The sequence below is a fragment of the Peromyscus californicus genome, unplaced genomic scaffold, assembly GCF_007827085.1.
Source record: "Peromyscus californicus insignis strain IS unplaced genomic scaffold, ASM782708v3 Scaffold_9__1_contigs__length_137607984, whole genome shotgun sequence".
In the NCBI taxonomy this organism is placed as follows: Eukaryota; Metazoa; Chordata; class Mammalia; order Rodentia; family Cricetidae; genus Peromyscus; species Peromyscus californicus.
Genome location: NW_026294617.1, coordinates 8,752,469 through 8,773,580, shown reverse-complemented (window position 1 = coordinate 8,773,580; position 21,112 = coordinate 8,752,469). Strand labels below are relative to the sequence as shown.

General features: G+C 43.3%; 1 protein-coding gene across 6 annotated transcripts in view; it reads right to left on the bottom strand.

Moving 5' to 3' along the window:
• The window catches only part of Tnik (TRAF2 and NCK interacting kinase), a 419,460-nt gene that overhangs the window by 6,722 nt on the left and 391,626 nt on the right, over positions 1-21,112 (bottom strand). For all 6 annotated transcript variants that reach the window (XM_052730805.1, XM_052730807.1, XM_052730801.1 and 3 more), the window contains 8 exons: positions 17,097-17,261; positions 15,088-15,199; positions 14,183-14,353; positions 12,489-12,632; positions 10,074-10,208; positions 4,050-4,150; positions 1,822-1,971; positions 125-284 (listed from right to left, as the gene is read on the bottom strand). In XM_052730805.1, coding sequence (XP_052586765.1) covers positions 125-284; positions 1,822-1,971; positions 4,050-4,150; positions 10,074-10,208; positions 12,489-12,632; positions 14,183-14,353; positions 15,088-15,199; positions 17,097-17,261 — 1,138 coding nt within the window. The remainder of the gene's footprint in view (positions 1-124; positions 285-1,821; positions 1,972-4,049; positions 4,151-10,073; positions 10,209-12,488; positions 12,633-14,182; positions 14,354-15,087; positions 15,200-17,096; positions 17,262-21,112) is intronic.

Here is a 21,112-nt window from a genome sequence, read left to right as displayed (position 1 = left end):
GATATTTTTTTCTTTCTTTTTTTTTTTTTTTTGTTGTGTACTCAAATGGTTGTTTCACATTTCTTGACTTTCGCTTCATTTGGGGGGTGTAACTGCTGAAGGAGATAAGGAATGGTTAACCTACCCACAGACGTGGGCATCTCTCCCCACTGGAGCACTACATCCTTCGTGATCCGGCCGTAGGTGTTCACATACACCCCCTCGTCCTCATAACAGACAAGCATTTCCATTCCATCCGTTTTGGGCAAGATAACAATAGCATGAGGAGTGATGTTGCCCTGAATCTAGAAGACAAAGAAGGCCAAGAGTTACTCGACCTAAAATCAAGAAAACCTCTTGACTTCTATCGTTAAGAATTGCAAATGAAATTTTGTCCTTTTCACTGTAGGGATTGAAATCCACTCTGGTTTAATCACTTCTCTTGTCAAATGCACCACTATACACAGTTACTTGATCCAGAATCCATCTTATTGGTTCTGAAGAACAATAACACTGAGTGTATGGAGTACCAGTGTGCTAGTCAGTAGACCACTTGGATATATCATTTCTAGTCCTTTGACGAGTTCGTCATCATAGAAAGCTTTGTTGCAAACGAGGGAACTACATCTCAGGGTTATGTAACTTGACCAAAGTTATACGAGTATTTGGTGATAGACGTAGGCTCTGAGCATGCTTTTCTGACACTGGAATTCATGGGTTCCCACTACAATGACGGCTTCCACAAAAGGTAAGAATGTCAGGTGCCTGCAAGAAGGTCATGAGTATAGTACCCAGAATATTCACCTGGGAGCTCTAACACCAGAATGATCTAAATTAGTGATTTCTTTGGGGGAAAAAGTAGAATTACCCCACTACTAGTCACACTGCAGAAATAAGCAAACATTGACTGGTTTTATGGAAAGGAGGTGCTACTCCTCTTGGTTGACAATGTCATTCCAACCTGTGATTGACAGACAGTGCTTTGAAGACAATCACAGTGGTGACCAAGTCTCAGCTTTGATGTAGACATGCAAATAAAAAAGCATAAATGCAGCAGCGGGTGACAGCTGCATGTGTGTAAATGCATCAAAACACATACGTAAGGACTGGGTTTCTTTAGAGTCTCAAATGTCAATCAGTCATGGACCAGCCTCAGACTATCCCGAGAGTTTGTTAGCCTTGGGATTCATGAAACATACCTTACATCACACTGGTTCTCATATGTGCATCTATGTAGCATTTCCCTTAAGATAAAGTTTTATGAAATGTGTCAGATAGTGATTTAAATATCATATTATTAATAGGAACTTGAATATGTTGGGTCCTGAGCCAATTTAATGATAAGGATCAGAGCTCTACAGAATAGGTACTTGAAATTTCATCTTATAGCTGGGAAAGTGGAGGGTTGGAGAAGTTGCCTAGAATGGCTGCTATTGCCAGGTTCACACATGTTACAAATGGTATGAGATCTAGTTCATCTGCTCCACTACACCCCATTGCCCTCAGGCTGATGAGAAAAACTGGAAATAGCAGAAAAGAGATTTTTTTCCAAGAATTTAGGATCTAATCATTGTCTTTCTCTAGCACAGAATCAAAAACCGAAAATGGGAACTCAGCTCTTATATAACATATGCATTTCAACTTGAAATCCAAAGAAACAAGATGATATCTTCAAAATAATGTAATTTTTGTGCTACTTAGATTGAGGGAGCAATAAAACATTTAAGAACATTTGGTTTACTGAGTGATACCTAACGTTCACAACTTTTACAGATTAGCATGATTTCAAGTGAAAAATAGCTGTCATGCAGGGGCAGGAGACAGTCCATTCCTGGAACTTACATGGGATGGTATGTAGATATCATAGGAGTTTCCAGAATCAACATCAATTACATGGAAACCAGTGTGAGAGCCAAAAATGACCTTTAACCTTTGACCTTCTTCCACTGTGAGGTCAACAAGCAGAGGCTTATGCTGGAGATCTGCAAAAGACTTTAAAAATCACCTCATTAGTATCCATGCCAGTAAAAGAGGTTGTCTTACTCCTAGGTGTTTCACTTAGCCACTGTTAGAAGGAAGTGGGGCTTTCCATTGAAAAGCCAGGAACATGTCTCCTTCAGGCATAGGTCCATTCATATCCGACCCCAGGGGGAAGCTGTACTGTCTATTTTTTGTTCTCCTCTTTCCCTTTCTTGTCTTGCACAGTCAAGACAGTTTACAGCTGTCAATTTTGATGGTAGCATTTTGTGTTAAAAGCTTGGTGACTGGGATGCTGTTGCTTTCCTGTATATCTGGCCTTTGTTCTCTAGAGAGTGTGCAGCCATCACTATAGCTCCGTCTTTCCCATGTGGAACCCAGGTTCATCTATGGTTACTACCGTCAAGAACAGTCTGGAAGCACCACTGTGTTAAATCTGTTGGAGTTTAGTGAGTGTACACTGGTTATGATTTTCCTACTATGATTGTCAATTTCTGTATTCGGAGAGTTATGTTTGGGGCCTAAGAAAGGGGGATGTGGAAGACGCATCATAATACTCATGGCTTGTCTTGTCTCCAAGGATTTAACTGGAAAGCAAAAGAGGAGAGCTCTAGGCAAGTTTATCAAAGTTCTGTAGGAATGGATCCAGGCCCTCAGCTCCATAGCTGGGAAGAATTCCAGTCTCTCTCCCTTTGTCATGATTCTGTACTTTTCAGATACTGAGCTCTAGGGGAAGGTCCAAGAAACCACAGCTGCCATCAAACACTGCTCCCCTGGGTCTGTTATAGTCCTTCTTACAGCACAAGGAAGTTAACACCTTTTGTCTTTGTCCTAGGGAAGGTTCTGCCTCTGGACTACACCAGTCTTTCCTATTCAAGTTCCCGCCTCTGTGCTTTCTCTGCTAGGCTGGGTTTGATCTGCCGAAAGAAGTGTTTTCTTTCATGGGCTGTGGCCAGGACCCTGAGGGCTGTGACTTCAGAGTTGAAATGGGAAGGGGAACTTGAGTGAAAAGATTTTCTGGAGAGAGATTTTGGCAGCAAAGTAGCACCACACTAGCTTTGGGAGTTAGCCTTTTGTTGTCATTATGAATATAATGTAACTCAAAAATTTCTTGCAGTAAAGTGGGCTGATGGAGGAAACCCCATGTCTGTTGATAAATCTGTCATCCACAGCATTTCACAAATGGGCGTTTGAACTGAAAGAATAAGATGGGAGTGGAGTGAGTCATGCTGTGAGAGTACTGAGGAAATCCCAGGGCATATTTGGTTTTTACATACAAAATAGGTGGCAATAAAGAATAGATAAAAACCCCAAAGCCAGTCACAGTCACACAGCAGGGAAATGAGAATCAGTGGGAAATGCAGAGAACGGGAGGTAAATTCACACTGGATACGGCTAAGCTATCTGGTCCTAGCACATCAGTGTGACTGAAAGCAACAGTTCTTCTGGTTCTTCCAGTGCTCATCTTTTATAATCCGGGATCAATGGGGCAAAGCACAACAGCATCCCGCTCTAGCTGAACCTCATGAGGACCCAACCCATCTGTGATGAGCACAGATCAAAACAAGGTAAACAGTTGCAAGGACAATCAGCACGGCACTGCAGAAGGATGAGGTCTTCTCTGTGAGTGACTGCCTTCAGCATTCAATTCAGAGGCGGTCTCATGCAATAGTGGACAAAGAATCAACTGAACTTGGAGTTCCTTCAGAAACGCAATGATGATGGGCAGATCTGGAGACATAGTGTTGCCACAGATCTGCCTTTCTCAGGCAAAACACCAGACAGTGCTCGACTGTCAGTGCTCTGCCACAGACACTGGTGTGTAATGTTGTGTTTGGTACTTTTCCTGGTAACTATTCCCAACTAAATTCTTCTTGAAGTCCACAGTTCATAGACCTCCAATGGAGGAGGACAATCACAGGTCTGAATGTGATGAACTGGATAGTGTTTTTAATACTTGAGTCTTTTAAAATAATAAATTCAAGAATTGTTTTTAAAACAAGTTTTTCTCTATATAATAAAACTGATATTGGCTTAAGTGGAAAATAGAATTCTGATGGACACTGAATTAAACAAGCAACTTCTGTGCTTACCTTAAACGCCATGAACTTGTGGTAAGGTTTAGGGGCCCAAGCATATATCTCCACTGCATTCTTTAAGGCGATCACCAAGAACTTGATTCTCTCATATTTAACTGAAAGGGAAAAGAAGAGTAAGAGTTTAGAAATGACATCAATTTACCCAAGCATTTTTGTATTAATGAATGAAGACATGGATGAAGACATGTACCTGTCTACATGTCTCCACAGTTGAGGTTATTGTCCTTGGAATAGGTTTATATATATATATCTGTCTATCTATCTATCTACACACACACACACACACACACACACACACACACACACACACACACACACACACACACACAAATTTAACTTCCTTTAGTGTACCTGGTTGACATAATGCTAAAAGTTTTTAGGTTTATATTAAAGGATTTTTCTTCATCTAAAGATCCATATCAGTTTAGATATTTAGATTAGATATTCACTTTGATAAGGACCTACACCATTTTCTTATGTTAGTTGATATGGATATTCACTTTGATGAGGACCTATGCCATTTTCTTATGTTAATTGACATGGATATTCACTTTGGTAAGGACCTACACCATTTTCTTATGTTAGTTTACATGTCTTGCGTGTTTACTTGAATGTAGTTATGGCAAGCTGCTAGAACAATTAACAAACTTGTAGAGACATAAGCTTAGCATGCACTATTATTTGCTTATTATTCACATTTGAATTCTAATGATTAAATGAGGTAATTGTTTATATTGCTAATGAAAGATTAAATAACAGGAGCCTTGGCTTCTGTCAGTGGCTTGTTTTCAAGGCTTCATGTACTTTTACAAACCCTTTCATTATTTATGAAAATAGAATGTTATGGATCTTCACTTTTAGTTTTATGGCTTTATTATTACACAGTCTTAGTTTGTGTAATAAAATCTGATCACTAAAATCTTCGGGCTACTAAATGTCAAAGAATACTAGCAAAATACTTCTATTTAAAGCAAATTCTACAGCTTTTTCAGAGCCACGTTTAGAAGCAATTCTCCATTTTTTTCCCACAGTTACCCTTGAACCACCCTGCTTTTTTCTGCAAACAAGCATGGCTTTGCAATAAAGAAACAGATTGTCTTCAAGAGAGAAATGCACGTGGACAGGAATCGGCCTGCTGCTGCCTGGTGGGAATGATGTGGGCTGTGATACTTGGTGATACTTTGCCATACAATCAGATTAGAAAATTGCAGTTTCAGAATATGACAAGAGAGGACCAAATAATTCCGGTTCCCAAGCAAAAGCACCAGTGGAGCCCAAGTGTCAGGGGACCGCTGCGGAGAAGAGACGCCCCCATGTGATCTGGTTTGTGAATAGTACTGTGCCCATTCAACATCCTGCCTGCCTTTGACAAGAACTGCTTAGCAGGTTTCCATGTGCCTGGCATGTACTAGCTGCTGGGAAGCAATGCAGACGGGACCGGGCTGTGGGGATGTGCTTATGAACCTCATCTATAGCTCCCTCCATCACACCTTTAGTTTTTCTAAATAAGTGCATATACATAAGCCCACTCTACTATAAAGATTACAAAAACTTCTTTAGGGTACAACACACACAGGGAAGCTGGCTCACTTGGATCTCCTAGTCACCAGTCCGGGTTTCTAGTGTCTAAGACACTCATTTGGAATGAAGGTGGAGGAAAGGGGCATGGAGACTGTCCTAGAACAGGGCCCTCTCGAGCTGTCAAAGGATCACACACTAAGTTCCAGGACAGGACAATAGGAATAACTTGATTCTTATTTTCCGAGTTACTTTTCAGCATTCCCCGCATTCCTGTCCCACTTTCTGTCATCAGCCATGTAACACACGTGACTGGACCGACTCCAGAGGTTACAGTTTCAGACCTGTACAGTGCATAAGGGCGCCTTTGGAGCAATGTCTAAAGCTCCGCTGCTACTGTAATTTCTTGGATTAAAAACAAAGCTTAAATACTATGTATAGTTTGCAAACCTTCAGAAATGTCCTTATTCATCTCCATTCTCAATTGACAGGTTTTATAGGTAAATATTCACAAAAGGCACTCAGTTCCAAGTATGGACAGTATCTCCTGACTTCACAGCATGAAAAGAATCAGTTTCCAAAGCCATTTCCTCTTCCCTGCAGCTCCCACTCACAGCTATTACACATCCACCACTTCTGACCTCATACCGTGACTGTACTCACTCTCAAGTTTCGATTAAAGCAGTCTGGAGAGTTCAGATCATTTCTCTTCACAGCTAAGGCATGCAGTACATCATGATAACACATTTCCTTCTTGCCCTTCCTCATTTTTTCACTTCCTTACTTTCTATGTATCTAAGTAGATGTGAACGTTCCGCTAGGAAGTGTCTTTGAGCATGGTCAAACACAGCCGTGATCTACTCATGGCATTGCACTTGTTCTTGGTGCCAGTCCTCTGGAACTCTACACTGTCCTGCTCTGCAGGCCTGTGGCAAACTGGTATTAGGTTCCTTTGGCCATCATTCTGGGCATTTCCTTTATCTTTTTCCTGAATTACCAAGTTTTAACTTTTTTTTTTAGAGGGATACATCCTCCAGTAGCTTTCAAAGAGATAGTATATGACATGGAATGTTCCAGAGATATGGTATGCCTATTAATGTCTTCCCTCTGCTCTTAAAACTGATGCACAGTTTGATAGTATGATGTTTACTTTTATGTGTTAATTTGACTGGGGCCACATCATGTTCAAACATTTAGTCAAACCTTGTTCTAGGTGTTTCTGTAAGACTTTTTCTGATGACAGTAATATTTGAATTAGTAGCCTGGGTGAAGCAGAGTGCAGTGGGCTTGCACTGCTTCCACTTCCAGTGTGGGCTCTGCCCTACTACGCTGAGTTTATCCATCTCTAGGACTGAACTCAGGGTGTGGGCATAGAAGGCAAGGACTACACCGAGCGAGCCACACCCTAACCATAGTTAAAGACAGTTTCCCCTTTGGAATTTGAAGCCTTGTTGGCTCTGTTTTCTAAGGTTCTAGTATTGTTTTTGAAAAGCCCCAAGAAACTCTGATTCTGGGCCTATTTTACATATGTTGTTTATTAACTTTCTTATAACCTGGGAATTTTAAGGACTTTCTCATTTATTGTATACTTAAGTATACCTTAGTGGTACAGCTTATTGTGAGCTTTCTCTTTGAGTTCTCAGAATTGTTTTAATTTGGGATGCCAAGACCTGTCCCTATGCTTTCTCTTGGATGATCTTCCTCTCTACTTACTCTCCTCCCTCTTTTTACTGAAGCTCATATTTTGAACTTCTTGGGTTGATCTTTTATTTCCTTATATTTTTCTCCTCTTTTTAAAATGAGTTATTTTACTTTTATTGTTGTTGCTGTCGTGTGTGTGTGTGTGTGTGTGTGTGTGTGTGTGTGTGTGTATGTGTGTGTCACACACATGTGTGCCTGTGGAGTCCAGAACAGTGTCAGATCTCCTGGAACTGGAATTACAGGTGGTTATGAGCTTCCTAATGTAGGTGCTAGGAGCCAAACTCCATCCTCTGGAAGAGCAGTAAGTGCTCTTAACCCCTGAGTCTTCTCTCCAGCCGCCTGTAGGAGGAAGGTGAAGTCCCTACTGAATATGTACTGTTCACATGGGCAAGGCCATGTCCAAGACCCCAGTGCCTTAGACTCATGGGAATAGCAAAGCCTTCCTCTCAGGTCAGGCTCAGGCAAACTGCAAAGCCTTCCCTGATCCATTTGTGGATGCTGATAGTGTGTGTAGAAAACTGGGTTGCTTCCTCTTCCGGGTTGTTTATAGTCAAAGACGGCTCCCCTGTGGAGACTACAGAGAAACCCGCTTCCTTTTTCCCTTGTACACATCAACTTGGTCTCCTCCCTTAGCTCTCTACAAGAAACTTGCTCCCCAGATTGAGACTTTTAAGAGATGTGTAACGTAGACACACGGAGTTTCCTGGACACTGGCACTTCTCCATCAGAATGCAGAGCACACCAGCCCTGAGCCTTTTTGGATGTGGGTCTGCTGTTTCTCCATTCCTGTCACCCCGGCCAGGTCAGGTCTGAAGCTGTACAGGGCTTTAGCTCTACCTCATAGGCAAGTTCTTCATTCTCATCTTTAAATACTTATATTATTGGATTCCTGCTAGGATTGTTTTGTCTTTCATTGATCTCTCCAACTCTACTCTATCATTAAAAATACCCCTATTCTTTATTTAGAAATACTGTTTTTCCAAATCTCTGTAAAATACAGGTTCTTCCTTTCTTTCCTCCTTCCTGAATTTTTTCCAGTGCCTTATCCTCTGATGTCCTTACTTCCTGTTTGTTCCTGCTTCCTGCACATGAGATCTACCTGTCTATCCTCTGGTCTTGGTGGGCTAATCAACTGCCATCAGTCACTTTAGAAAAGGAAGGTAAAGAACTTTTCTCCCATGACTCTAAAAGTTAGTATCTGTACATTTAATTTTTCTAAAGGCAATTTTTTCAAACTCTTTCTTGGGAGTATAAACACACTGCCAGCATTTTGGGAGCTATCTGGGGAAGGTTTTTATGTGTGTGTGAAGGTGCACGTGTGTGAAGGTGTGTGTGTGTGAAGGTGCACGTGTGTGCCCTCACAAATATTTTTACTGTCACACAGGCTGTGCAAACTCTTCCTCCTTTGCTGCAGGGCTGAGGCCTGCCTGTGGGGGAGGTGCCAGGCTGTCAAGACTTCTTGTATATTATTAAAGGACCAGCCTTAATAATATACTTCCCAGGGGCTCAGAAGAGAAACTATGAATGGCGAGAACTATTTTTTCAGGGAAAAAGAATCTCGGCACACAGAGTTCTTTAGTCCATTTGCTTTTATCCTCTCTCAGTCTCTAGCTTTACAGTTATTTACCCAAACAATCACAATCCTCCCCCTCCAGCCAGGTCACCAGGCCTGAATTCCTCAAGGTCATAAAGGCAGGTAAGAATTTTCCTCAGGCAGTGACTGTCAGGCGTTCTTTTACAACCCAAAATGGGGGTGGTAAAAGAGGAGGTCAACTGAGTGCTAATGACCGGTTAGTTTATCAAAAAGGGGATCTATGTGCTCAGTCTACATTCCTAGAAGTGGTTAGGTAAGAAGTTAGGGGTCTATTAGTAAGGTTGTATAAGAAAGGAGGGTCTCACCCTAAACAGCACAAGAAATAAAGCTATCACCTAACCTAGGAGACAGGTGGTGTTGTCCTTGGATGCTTAGGTCTGTTCTTAGAGAGTACAGAGGTATCTCTGGTAAGATACTTTCATCTATCTGGGGATGGTCCTGGCCAGATGCTGCTAATGACAATAATTACAGAAAGACCTGCAATTAGGGATCCTGGCTGTGTTACTGCTCAGAAGGTTATCCAAATACTCCTTGAGTAGAAGGAAAGTGTGCCCAAAGAATGATGGAAAAGCTACAATAGCACACGAGAAGCTCATAGCAGGAAATGGCTAATAATCAAAAGCCAAATATCACCAAGGCTCCTTGAGCCTCAGCTTGACCTCTGGAAGGCCCTTGGCATAATCAGCTGAAATCCTACTTCATATTATGTGGCTTGTAGCAAAGACGCTTCCTCTCTTCTCAGCAGTCCTGTTCTCAGCTCTGCCATGTGCCTCTATCCCGTGGTCTTGCCTGGGTTTCTAATCTTTCTGGGCTCTGTGGGGTGGATGGCTAGTTTTGATAATGTTCCCCACAGTAGGTTAAGAATGCAGCAGCCTCTGCTCCGCTCTCTCTAACCCAGTTACACACACTCTTGGCCATCTCTTATTTGCTGGCTTCTTTTTCCTTGATCTATTCAATCTTGGGGACTTATTGCATTTTTAAATTTTTTATTGTCATTTTAAGGAACTTTGGGAGAAGCACTTATAAATATTCAAGCTGAATTTATTCTAAATGCATTATCTGAGTTTCATTAATGTGGCTTTGGGGGTAATAATTCAAGTACACTTGAGGGTCCAGCTACATTTTAAACTGGTGACACACACCTTCCACAGCAGATAGAAAGCACCAAACAACCGGGACTCTCAATCTCCCAAACTGAGACTTACCAACTTTGTAATGTATACAGCCTTCCAGGTCCCCGACTGTGATCCAGCCCTGCTTCTTTTCCACTTCCGGGTCATTGTGCAGTATTCTATTTCTTAACCAGGAAAGATAGTAAACACGGAGCTTATTCTTCTTTCCTGTTGGAATAACAGAGTTTTCAACTCAAGCTCTGTGATAACCTTTTCTCTGTCTTCCCTCACCTCATCTAGATTGTTGCTGGCATCCGTGTGTTTGTAAGGGCAGATTAACCGGTGTTCCTGCTCCGCCTCACTCCCACCTCTATCAGGACTTGGAACAACAGACCCTACTGTTTTGGTCAAAACCCACTAACTGTACTTTTTACCTTTAAGCAATGTCTTATTTGAGGAAGCTACTCTACTCTCTCTTCCTAGGTCTGCTGAACGTGGTAAGTTCTAACTCTGTAACAGAGTTCCAGAACATTCTAGAGCTAATCTGATGAAGGCATATTGGCAAATGGACATTTTAGCCTACCTATGTGTGTCTCGTCTCCTCTAATTTTCTGTCCCCTCTACCTCCTCTGTCACATCAAATACAATTGTTAAAAGTTTCATTTAGCTGGTAAGACAAAGGAAGTTAACAGAAGAAAAAAAATTCAGTAAAGCAATTGAGCTTAGAGGATGATATTGGACAAAGTTATGGTGATGAGGTCACCAAAAAGAATATTAAATAAAAACATCAAAGAAGGAAAAGATGTGGACTTGGAATTTAAAAAAAAGTTTAAAAGTTCCCTTTCTCAGGAAGATAAAACAACAGCTTGATGGTATGCAAGGCTTATGGAGAGCAAAAGGAATCCACTCCACTGGGTTATTTGAGTACCAGAGAGAAAATGCACATCTCTATGGCTCTTTCTTAATGAGAAATTTAGGCTGGTGCCTTCCATCTCTCAGTATTTTCCATTCCTTTAAGGAGGTTTTCTGTTCTACAGACGGGGTGTGCACTAGAAGAGAATCCACGAGAGCATCCCTCACTGAATCCACGAGAGCATCCCTCACTGATTGGACAGAGGACCGCAGCAAGGCTTACGCTGGGGGAAACACACACACAATGCCATTTGTCTGTGTAAGCAGAAGCCTAGAGCCCAGGTGCTCAGGACAGATCCAGGAGCAGAACCAGTGCTCCATCTTCTGGGGAGAATAGGACCTGCACAGTTCAAGGATCTCCTTTCGTATTTTGATTATCTCTTTTCTCCCTTTGTGCTCCATGAGAAGCGGAAATACGGCTACACTGAAGGATGAAGACTTGTTATTAGCAGCAAAATAGAGCCTGCTTGAATTTTCTGGTAGCATTTCCACTTTGGATAGATGGCAGACAGATGCATGGTTTCAGTTTTGATTTGGGAGTGTAGGAATTAAGGAAGCAATTGGCCAGAAACAAAAAACACACAGAACTCAACTCAAATCACAGTATAAGAACAATTTACTTGGTTAACCTTTATTTGCAACGACAAAAATCTAAACACTCAGGAGAGCAGTAAAGCAAAGAGGGAAATCCGTGCCAAGGACTGTGTTTTCTCAAACCACAGCACACCTGCGGAGTTAGACTTGCATCCTCAAGGCTCAACCCAGAAGTCCTATGTGGGCCTCTTTGCATAATAAACATGAATAGTAGAGCTCATAAACCAGGCTGCATGATGGGAAAGTGTCAGAGCCCTCAACACCAAAAAATGCCTGCACCTTACCCCAGAGACTGACCATGGTCTAGGGGGTAGCTTGGGTTATCACAGCTTTCAAGCGGTTCTAACATGTAAGGAGTACTGTGGTTCCATAGCTGATGAAATAAAAAGGGAGGAGTGTAATTTGTTCAACTCTTTCAAACACCATCAAGAAGAAAAAAACACCTTCTTATCAATAAAGAGACTCCACTTGTATTTTTTCACTGGTTAATAATGAGGGTTACTCATCTACCAAGGTCTTTCCCCCATTTAAAAAGCTATTGATGGTATAAAAATGCACTGGTGAGGATGTCTCTACTCTATCCTCTTTCTAGAATAGGTTACCAAGAAGTACAACTGTCCTTAAAACATCAGTGGATTATAAGCAGACATCTTGAGAAAAAAGAGACTTCTGCTTGCTAATTCACCTCCCAGAAGCCTTCATTTTGGTAATCTTCATCTCAGAGTAGGGTAGTACCTGCAGTGCAGACAGCTTATTAAGATTCTGCCTGAGTTTTAAGGGATGCAAAAGCCAAAATACACAGCCTTTGTGACCAGGTCTGCCTCACTCAGGTTTAATGCACACAGGTAAATCTTCTTGTGGAGGCCAGGCCCTCCAGCATTTCAACATGCATTGGTGATCTCCCCCAGTTACAGTGCTGGGCAGGGAGTCTTGTCTTCAGAGAGCAGGCTGTCACCTTCCCACCCGAGCACACCTGGGGGTCAGCTCAGCTTGGTAACACACCTGATATCGTCACAAGAACATTTAGTCCTTCTAGTACATCCATCTGCTGGAACCGCCTCCGGTTGATCAGATTGTAGACTTTGCCTTGGCCGCTTCTGTCCAAAAGCATCAGGCCATTCTCAGTTCCCACCAGAAGGTTCACACCTGCGAATTTAAGAAGCACACAAGAACTGGGTTTTTATGGGCCTCAACAGTTTTACCTGGATCCCTAAAGAGCCCAGCAAACTGTTTCATGCCAATGTAAACAAATGGGCAAGTAGGTGTTATGGTCGACAGTGTAGAGACAGAAGGTCCAGCTCACTAATTACATCACTGTTCCTCCGATAACAGATAAGCGATTTTAATTTTTAAAGTGGAAGCAGCAATATACCACACCTATCCATTTACAGAGAGTACTTGCCAAGGGGAGCCTCAGGCAGAGGTGGGTAAGTAAGCAAAATTACTCATTTTCCCCTTTATGGAGTCTCTTCTTCCTTGATGCTCCCTGTATGTTCAGCTTCTTTCTTCCTAGAACAGCCCCCCCCCCCCCCAACACACCTACTCATCCAGTGGTTTTGGAGGCAGCTGACCTAGCCGTCTTCAAAACACAGAAGTTTCCACTTCTGTACCACATCAGCATGGAAGCCTTGCTTCCTCCTCACACATACGTTGGAGGTTCTGCTCTCAGTAGGGGAATTGACAAGCCAGTCAAGGAGAAGCTGAGTCATAGAAATACTGATTTTAAAGAATTCTCAGTTACCTAATTCTACCCAGCACCCTGTAAGCAGTGGTCCTTATCCTTAAAGCTGGAAGAAGAGTAATTTCATCTGGATAAGTATAATCCTAAAAGTTCATACCTAAAGAAATTAGTCATCCACTTATTAAGATGTACCTGCATCGAGACATTCACTGTGCAGTGGATCCTAAACATCGCTTGGTATACATCTACCTTCTGAAAACATGAGTATCTACTTGTCAAGCCCCACCATGTTAAATGTGGTTATTTTGCTCTCCAAATCTCATCTTCATACTGCAGAACTGTTGTGTCTCACATGAAACAATCCTAGGCTTCAATATTTGTCCCTGCTAACATGGCAAATGCCTTTAATCTTATAAAATTATGACGTCCCAATCAGAGCCTGGCAATGGAGACGGGTTCAGTTGGACCACATCCTGATTTTCCTATGATGCTGTAAGTAATATAGGCCAAGACCTTGATAAACTCTCCCCGCACCTACACTAGGTTTGAACCCAGCTAGTATCTTCAGATCTACTTGATGAGAACTTCATACTGACATTTTCCACTGAAAAGGGAGGCTCCCCACTTGCTGCTCTTTTCAAGTTTCACCCAGTTACTGCTGAGTCTGGGGCCTTGGGTGAGTCACCCAAATATGCTGGGTTTGTTCTTCAGCTGTGAAAAGGAGATAATGCCTTTGGACCCCTTGTAGGATCAAATGTGGGATACCACGTGCAGTGCTAGACACATAGTGCCTGAGAATTAAGGGGTGGCTGGTTCTGTGGTTGATACTCAATGCTCTACATGCCATCTTGAGTACAAAGTCTTCATATATAAAACCTATTTTTGGTCCCTCCTGAGGTGGTCCCACACCAGTTCCCTCACACCTGTGATTATCCTAGTGTTTTCTGCTGATAAAAGCCATAGGCTTTTTAACACTTTAAATTAAAACAAACAAACGAACAAGCCACCAACATACCCCACAGAGCTGCACAGAGTATTTCGGAATTGAAGCGTTTCTTGTATTTTCTGATTTCCGGTGTGTCACTATGAGGGCGAATGTTGGTTGGGTTCACATTTACCACTGAAATCTTCCTTGCTTCATTGAGTTTAGCCTGTTCTTGCCTAAGAAGTTCGCTAGTAAACAGGGCTTTGAGAGAAAGAATTAGAGAAGTCAATAGCATCTTAACAGCCAGCCAGTGGAAACATTGGGGGAGGACTTGGCTTGGGGTTTCTTAGAGTGAAGGCACAGGAATCATGAGTATTTTAGACTTGTTTTAGTAGGATAAAGCATGTCATCCACAGAAGCAAAACAGGCTTATAGACACGCCTTTGGGTGGTGTAGAAAATTAATATTAATCTCACAGAGTCAAATACACCATTCCTGTAACTGCAAACAAGGAGCAGCCCCTTTGGAGATTCCACATAAGCTGACTTCAATGATTAGTGAGTTGCAGAAGGCAAAGAATAAGGCCATCCTCTTAGTGAGCCAGACCTGTGACGGAAGCGCACGCCTGGAACTCAACCCAGCTCAACAAGCATTTATGGAGTGCTCAGCACCACACTACTTCGAGCATAGCATTATACCCAGAAACTGTTTTTGAGAACTATGTGGTAGGTTTGGAGATTGCTGCGGGGTGGCTTTTCCTAGTATCCTGGGATACCTCTGTGTTTCTTCCAGAAACATAATAGGAAAAGAAAACCAGGGTGGGGGGAGAAAATAATTTGCTTTCGGAGCTCCACAAAATAATCCATTTTAAAGTATCTTTGTCTTAAGACAGGGCATCAGCAATAAATGGTGTAACCCGAGTTGGTGAGTTGTCCCTGGGTTGTACAGGAAAGGAAACCTGTTTCTAAAACTCCAGCCAGGGTCAGCATGCTTACCAGCAGCGGATGACTCATCATCTTCTTCATCTTCATCAGTGGGCGACGTCTGGTACACTCTGGGATCCACGAAGGGGGTGAAGGAGGCTTTGGTGCTGCCTCCCATACCATACTGATCAAAAAGAGAAGGAGAACTCAGTGTTGCGGCACAGGTAGCACTGGCCTTGCTCTGCCCGGCTTTGCCACTGACCACAGACTCCTCTGTGCTGGCCGTTCACTCTCTAGGCAGAGCATGGGCCTCTGTTCAGTCTCTCTCAGTTCTGGTTAGTCTCCAGAAGGTATATTGTAGGCACTATACCTTGAGGGCTTACTTTAAATAAATCTGAAGGGCTTAGACTGTACCATAAAGGCATGAAATCAGAACTAGATTAGGGAATAATATATTCAATATTAGCCTTTGGTGTCAGAATGTAATTGAATTTGTCAAAAGAGGTCTATAACTATTTGCCCATTTTGTCTGTTATCATCTTTCCTTCTACAGTACCCATTGTGTGTGTGTGTGTGTGTGTGTGTGTGTGTGTGTGTGTGTGTGTGTGTATGTGATGTGTGGGTCAGAGGTCCCTATCAGGTGTCTTCCTTTATCCCTCATCTACCTCACTTTTTGAGACAGTCTTTGACCGAGCTCACAGCTCATCCATATGGCTTGCTTGGCTGACCAATTGAGACTTTCTGCTTCCCCCTCTTCTGGTGCTGGGGTACAGGCACACGCCACCACATTTACATGCATTCTGGGGATCAGAACTCAGGTCTTCATGCTTGTGAGGCAGGTACTTTGGCAACAGAGCCGTCTTCCGCGCTCCCTGCTCATCCCTTTAGTACCACAGACACCAGCATTCAACATCTGAAGAACCCTTTGTAGGGACTCGTATTTTAGGCATACATTTTTAGTTTTGTTATTAGAGTTTTTTTTTTAATAAAGCAACATTCCTAAGCCCTAATCATATAAGGATAAACTTGCAAATATCCAGTTTGATTTCCTAACTCAAAAAGATCCAACTTGATTGCCCTCAAGATTTCCCCTCTCCCCTTTGGAATCAGATTCCTTCCGTCCTCCTCACATTCAGCCTCCCTAAAGCCGTCCTTGCGCATCTGGTTTCTCTTTCATCTTTGGAGTCCAGAGAGGAGATGACAAAACATTCCCTCCTGGAGCTGGGATGGCAGCAGCATTTGAAGCAAAGTCCTGTTCTGCAGTGGCCTGTTCTGTGGCCCCAGCTTGTCACTGGGAGTGGACTTTAGGTAAAAACAGCTGCCCACACTGCAGGAGGCTGCAGCCGGAGGCTGTGCTTTTCCAGATGCTCCTGAGTTCTTGTCCTTGGGGCATGTGAAGAGCATGTACATCATAGAAATTCAGTGTGGGGGTGATGTCAAAGCCAACAGTGCACATGCTCTGTAAAAACATTGAGGGCCTTATGTGTGAGTCACAGGACCACCATGAAACATGACAGCCTTGAATTCATCCAGCGATGCCCAAGAACTGCCTGTGCTCACTCAGGCTCTCCTAGGACTGCTCCCACATAGGACAGACATCTTGTTTCATCTTCTTGCTGCAACTTGGAGAAAGAGCCAATCTCTTCATTTATTAAACAGTAGGGACCTATATTTCATAAACAAACCATTTCAAATTCACTTTATTCAGGTCAAGCTTAGGTTGACTAAACCAATGGAATGAGAGTCACAACTGTTGGCTTTGAAATCTCACTGGTCTATAGTTTCTCCCACTGGCTTGGCACACGGGAGGTCCAAGCACTGTTGTAGCTAGCTGTGTGTCTTGGACAAGTCATTCAACCTAAGTTTCAACACTCTCAAGTCCCATCCACAACACAGGAATCCGGCCAGATGATGTGTGGGAACGCTTTGTTGCTGTATCTGTGTGATTTCTCTGAGTATTGGCATCAGTAGCTACACAGAAGCAACCACACAGAGAGTCTGACAGAACTTGGTGTTTGACTACATCAAGGCGCAGAACCCCATGGAGAACAGAGCTTTCATGGCTACTGCCGGGCACCTACTTCAGTTCCAGAGTCCATCTCCTGGGAATGGGTGGAGACACGACCCAGTCCCTCGGTGGGAGTCCCGGCTGGGGAATGGCTCTGCTGCACAAGGTCTGGGAGGTTGATGTGACCCGCAAAGCCATTACTGTCACTGTGGCCAGATCGCTTCTTCTCTTCAGCCGTCTGAGGGGGATAGCACACAGAGGCCATTAGAGAGAGAGCGAGCAAACTGAGGAATGACGTCACTCCACACATTGGAGTGTAACAGGCTCCAAACTGATCTCCCAGGGGATATAAGATGCTACACAGATCAATACCTCTCCACAGGTGAAGGGACTCCAAATTCGTTTACTAGGAGTATAGGATGGTAGCACTGAAATTTCTACTTTGTCTAAGAAAACAAAGACATGAAGAATTGTTAATATTAGTAAGTGGACTGACTTTCAGGACTTATGCTGCTGGGTGAGGGATGCTGCAGGATGGAGGGCAGAGTCAGGACCAGATCTGCCAAATTTCTCCTCTGCAGCATATGTGCACGTGTGCATCACTGGATAACTGGATTTACAGACCACACTGTCAGATTATATAGAACTGATGGCTCAAATCCAGCTGAAAAGAAGCACTGGAGTGAAATGATACCGATACCCGCCCCCTAAAAAAAGAACCTGTATTTCAAGAAGATGCAGAGATATTATTTATCCAAATCACAGGGTTCTTTGCCATTCATAAAGTCAAAACAATGACTGATCAGGTCCGACAGGAGTCCCTAATCACTGAAATGACCCAGCAGACCATGTGAAATAGACTGCAATTCTCCCCTTCGGTAGTGTCCACCCTTTCAGCAATGACTGCTGCACCTTGTGACGTAGGCAAGAAAGAGCTAGTCATCATGACCGGAAAGGGACTTGAAGTACTCTTTATAGCATTCCTTTGAGCATCCATTCCAGATGATGTATGATGTGGGCCTAGAAAGACGGCTCAGTGGTTAAGAGGGCATACTGCTCTCGCAAACGACCCAAGTTCAGTTCCCTGCACCCACACCAGGTGGCTCACAACTGTTTGTAACTCCAGCTGGAGGGCATCCAATTTTATCTGGACTCTGTGGGCACCTGCACTCCTGTGCACATACCCACACATATACACACATGATTGAAACAAAAAGAATCTTTTAAAAGGCACTTTATAATGCATATATTGATGCAGTAGGACAGAACTATGTACACGTTCTATGAATATGATCTAAAATTGTTATGGATAGGAGTGCATGAGTTAAATGCTTCCAAGCTATTGCTCCAGAGAGCAGCCTCCTCCCTAAATCCAGGGAACAAAAAGGATTAAAAGGAACCCCCAAAGCCTGTGCATCTAATTGGCTAGCTTTGTAATCCCCCTTGCTCCCGCTAAGTGTAATTCAGCACTCACAGATCAACCACTCTCCATGTCGCTAACTCTGTCCCATCCGGTCTCTGGTGGGTCTTTCTATTCTCAGCTTGTGTGAGATCACTGCTTCAGTTTCCAGGTATGAGAGGGAGCATGTGAATACTATTTCACTTGATATAATGATCCCCAAGGCCACCTATCATGTTATAGATAACAGGATTTCACTTTTCTTTATGGCTAAACAGCTTTGCATGTTGTGTACAGACCACAGCTTCCTTATCAGTTCCTAAGGAGATGGACACCTAGGTGGTTTTCAGTCTCTGGCAGGCGAGAATTGTGCTGGCATAGGAATGAAAATGGCTCTTTGACACTGATTTCATCTGCTTTGGAAGGTCCCCAGTAGTGGGATTCTGGGTCACATGGTTGTACTATTTTTAATTATTAAATGACATTACATCAAGAATATGCCTAGTCCCTTTCTCCACATCCTTGCTGGAACATGCTACTTTCAGTGTTTTGGATAATAGCCACTCTAATTTATTTTTTGATTTTTATTTGGTTTTGATTTCCATCTCCTTGACAACTAATGATTTTGAATATTTTTCCATGTGTCCAGTAGCCATTTACACATGTCCTTTCAAGAAATCCCTGTTGTCCATTTACAAATTATTGTTATTATTTTTCTGTTGAGGTTTCTGAGTTCCTTAACTGTAAGATGTAAATACACTGGTGAGTGCTTCCCCTGTCCTGTAGGCTGCCCTTTGGTGTGCACAGCTCTTCACTTTCAAGTTTGTGTGTAACCAGTTCACTAAGGATTCCTAGGGCAGACCCTAGCAATGACTTCCTCTTCCTTTCACACTCCCGTTTCCTTTCCTTCCCCGTCTCCTAGCTCAGCATTGCTGAGTGCCTACTAAATATGAACCGGTTTGCTTAACACGAACAGCTGGGAATACGGCAAGTACGTTCCTCACCCTTTGGGGTTGGTATTGGCAAGAAGGCATGCCATTTCTTTGGCCCTTTCCCTGGCCCAGTGTGACGATATCATCATCAACCCGACTGGATTTGGGGTCACCCAGGAGACTCTTTGCTCAGACACTTGGTCAGAGTGAAAAGGAAGTGACCACACTCGGCTTTCCCCAGACTCTGCACAGTGTACAGTGTACAGTGTACGGTGCACAGTGTACAGTGTACAGTGTACGGTGCACAGTGTGTGGTCTCTGGCCTGCACTTGCCTCTCTCAGGAAATACAAGTAGCCACTCTGTTGTGTATAAGACAAAACAGACTCCCAAGATCCCAAAGGAGTGTGATTCATCTACAAGGAAGCTTGAGAAATGACCGGAAAGCTTAGCATCGTCTGTTTCTTGGACTACCAACTGTCCCAGCGAGGGTCCTTTTCTCAGTCCATTTTGTCACAGTGTTCATTGGGAGCCGCAAGGGTGCAAATGCTCAGTGATGAGCATTTCATCTTCTAAGTGACATTTTGGGAGTACAGCTCTCATCCATCTTAGTGTCCTTGCCTTTTATGTTTGCTAAACAGCATTTCCTCCTCCCAACTTCCATTCAGCACTAGAAAGCCTTTTGACATTTTCCCCCAACTTCCCCAAAGCATAAATCACACCTTGTCACTTTAGAATTTTTCAGTTTCTCTTCTGTCACTGGCATTTTCTCCCAGGTCTTGAGATTGATGAGGATACACTGGTTATTAAGGAAGACTTGAAGGGCTAGCTAGGGGTGTAGCTCAGAGCTGGAGATGCCTGGAGCAATGCCCCTTGAATCTACCCACTTCAGAGTCATCATCTCTCGGTTCAATCAGGCAGCATCCTCTCAAGAAATGCCTTCTGTGTGCTGCGCTGTCTCCTGGGAACAGAAAGTAACTGACCCTTGCTAAGAGAATCTCAACCTCTCTGATTTTGATAGCCTCACCATTCCCATGAGGATGAGCACAAACATGCTGAGTATTCCAACGTACACCAGGTACTGTGCTAAACACTCTGCATCATGGGCCACTGACTCCTCCTAGGAGCACCATGGGCTAGCTTTCATTAGCCCCACCTTACAGGTCGGAAAGTACAGTGCAAGATGGCCAAGTCACTTTTCTCAAGGCTTGAAGTCTAGGCTGTGTGGTGGTGGAGTCCAGAAGGTCTGGGATGCACTTTTGCACTATGGGAGCTCTACTGTGATAGCTTATTGAACCAGGAGTGGAAACCTGTGACAAGGACCAAATCCCAATACAACTGACCATGAGGACCAATGTGTGTTAGCAGCCAAACTGGGCTGTGGTGAGATCTCTAACGGAGTGAGAAGAGATGAGAACACAAAGTGTGTAGAGCGGGGAAAGCGGGTCTATGGAGAGACAAGAGAGAGGGAGGAGGCAAGCGAAGGTGAGGGCAAGGAGCGGCAGGCAGCAGCACGCACGCGTTGGCCATCCAAGCCCGTGTCTCTTCTTAGCTTCAGCTTCCACCTCTACACAGGTACCCCACTCACTTTGTTTTGAGTTCCTTCCATGGAATATGCATGTAAATGGTTTGTGAATTTTAACGCTTTGTGTGTTACCTACAACTCCCCTCGTTTCCCCCCTTAAACTCTGTAAAAGTGTGTTCTTTCTCTTTTATTTCTAATAAAAAGAAACTTCATGGCACAAACCAGTGTTCTCATT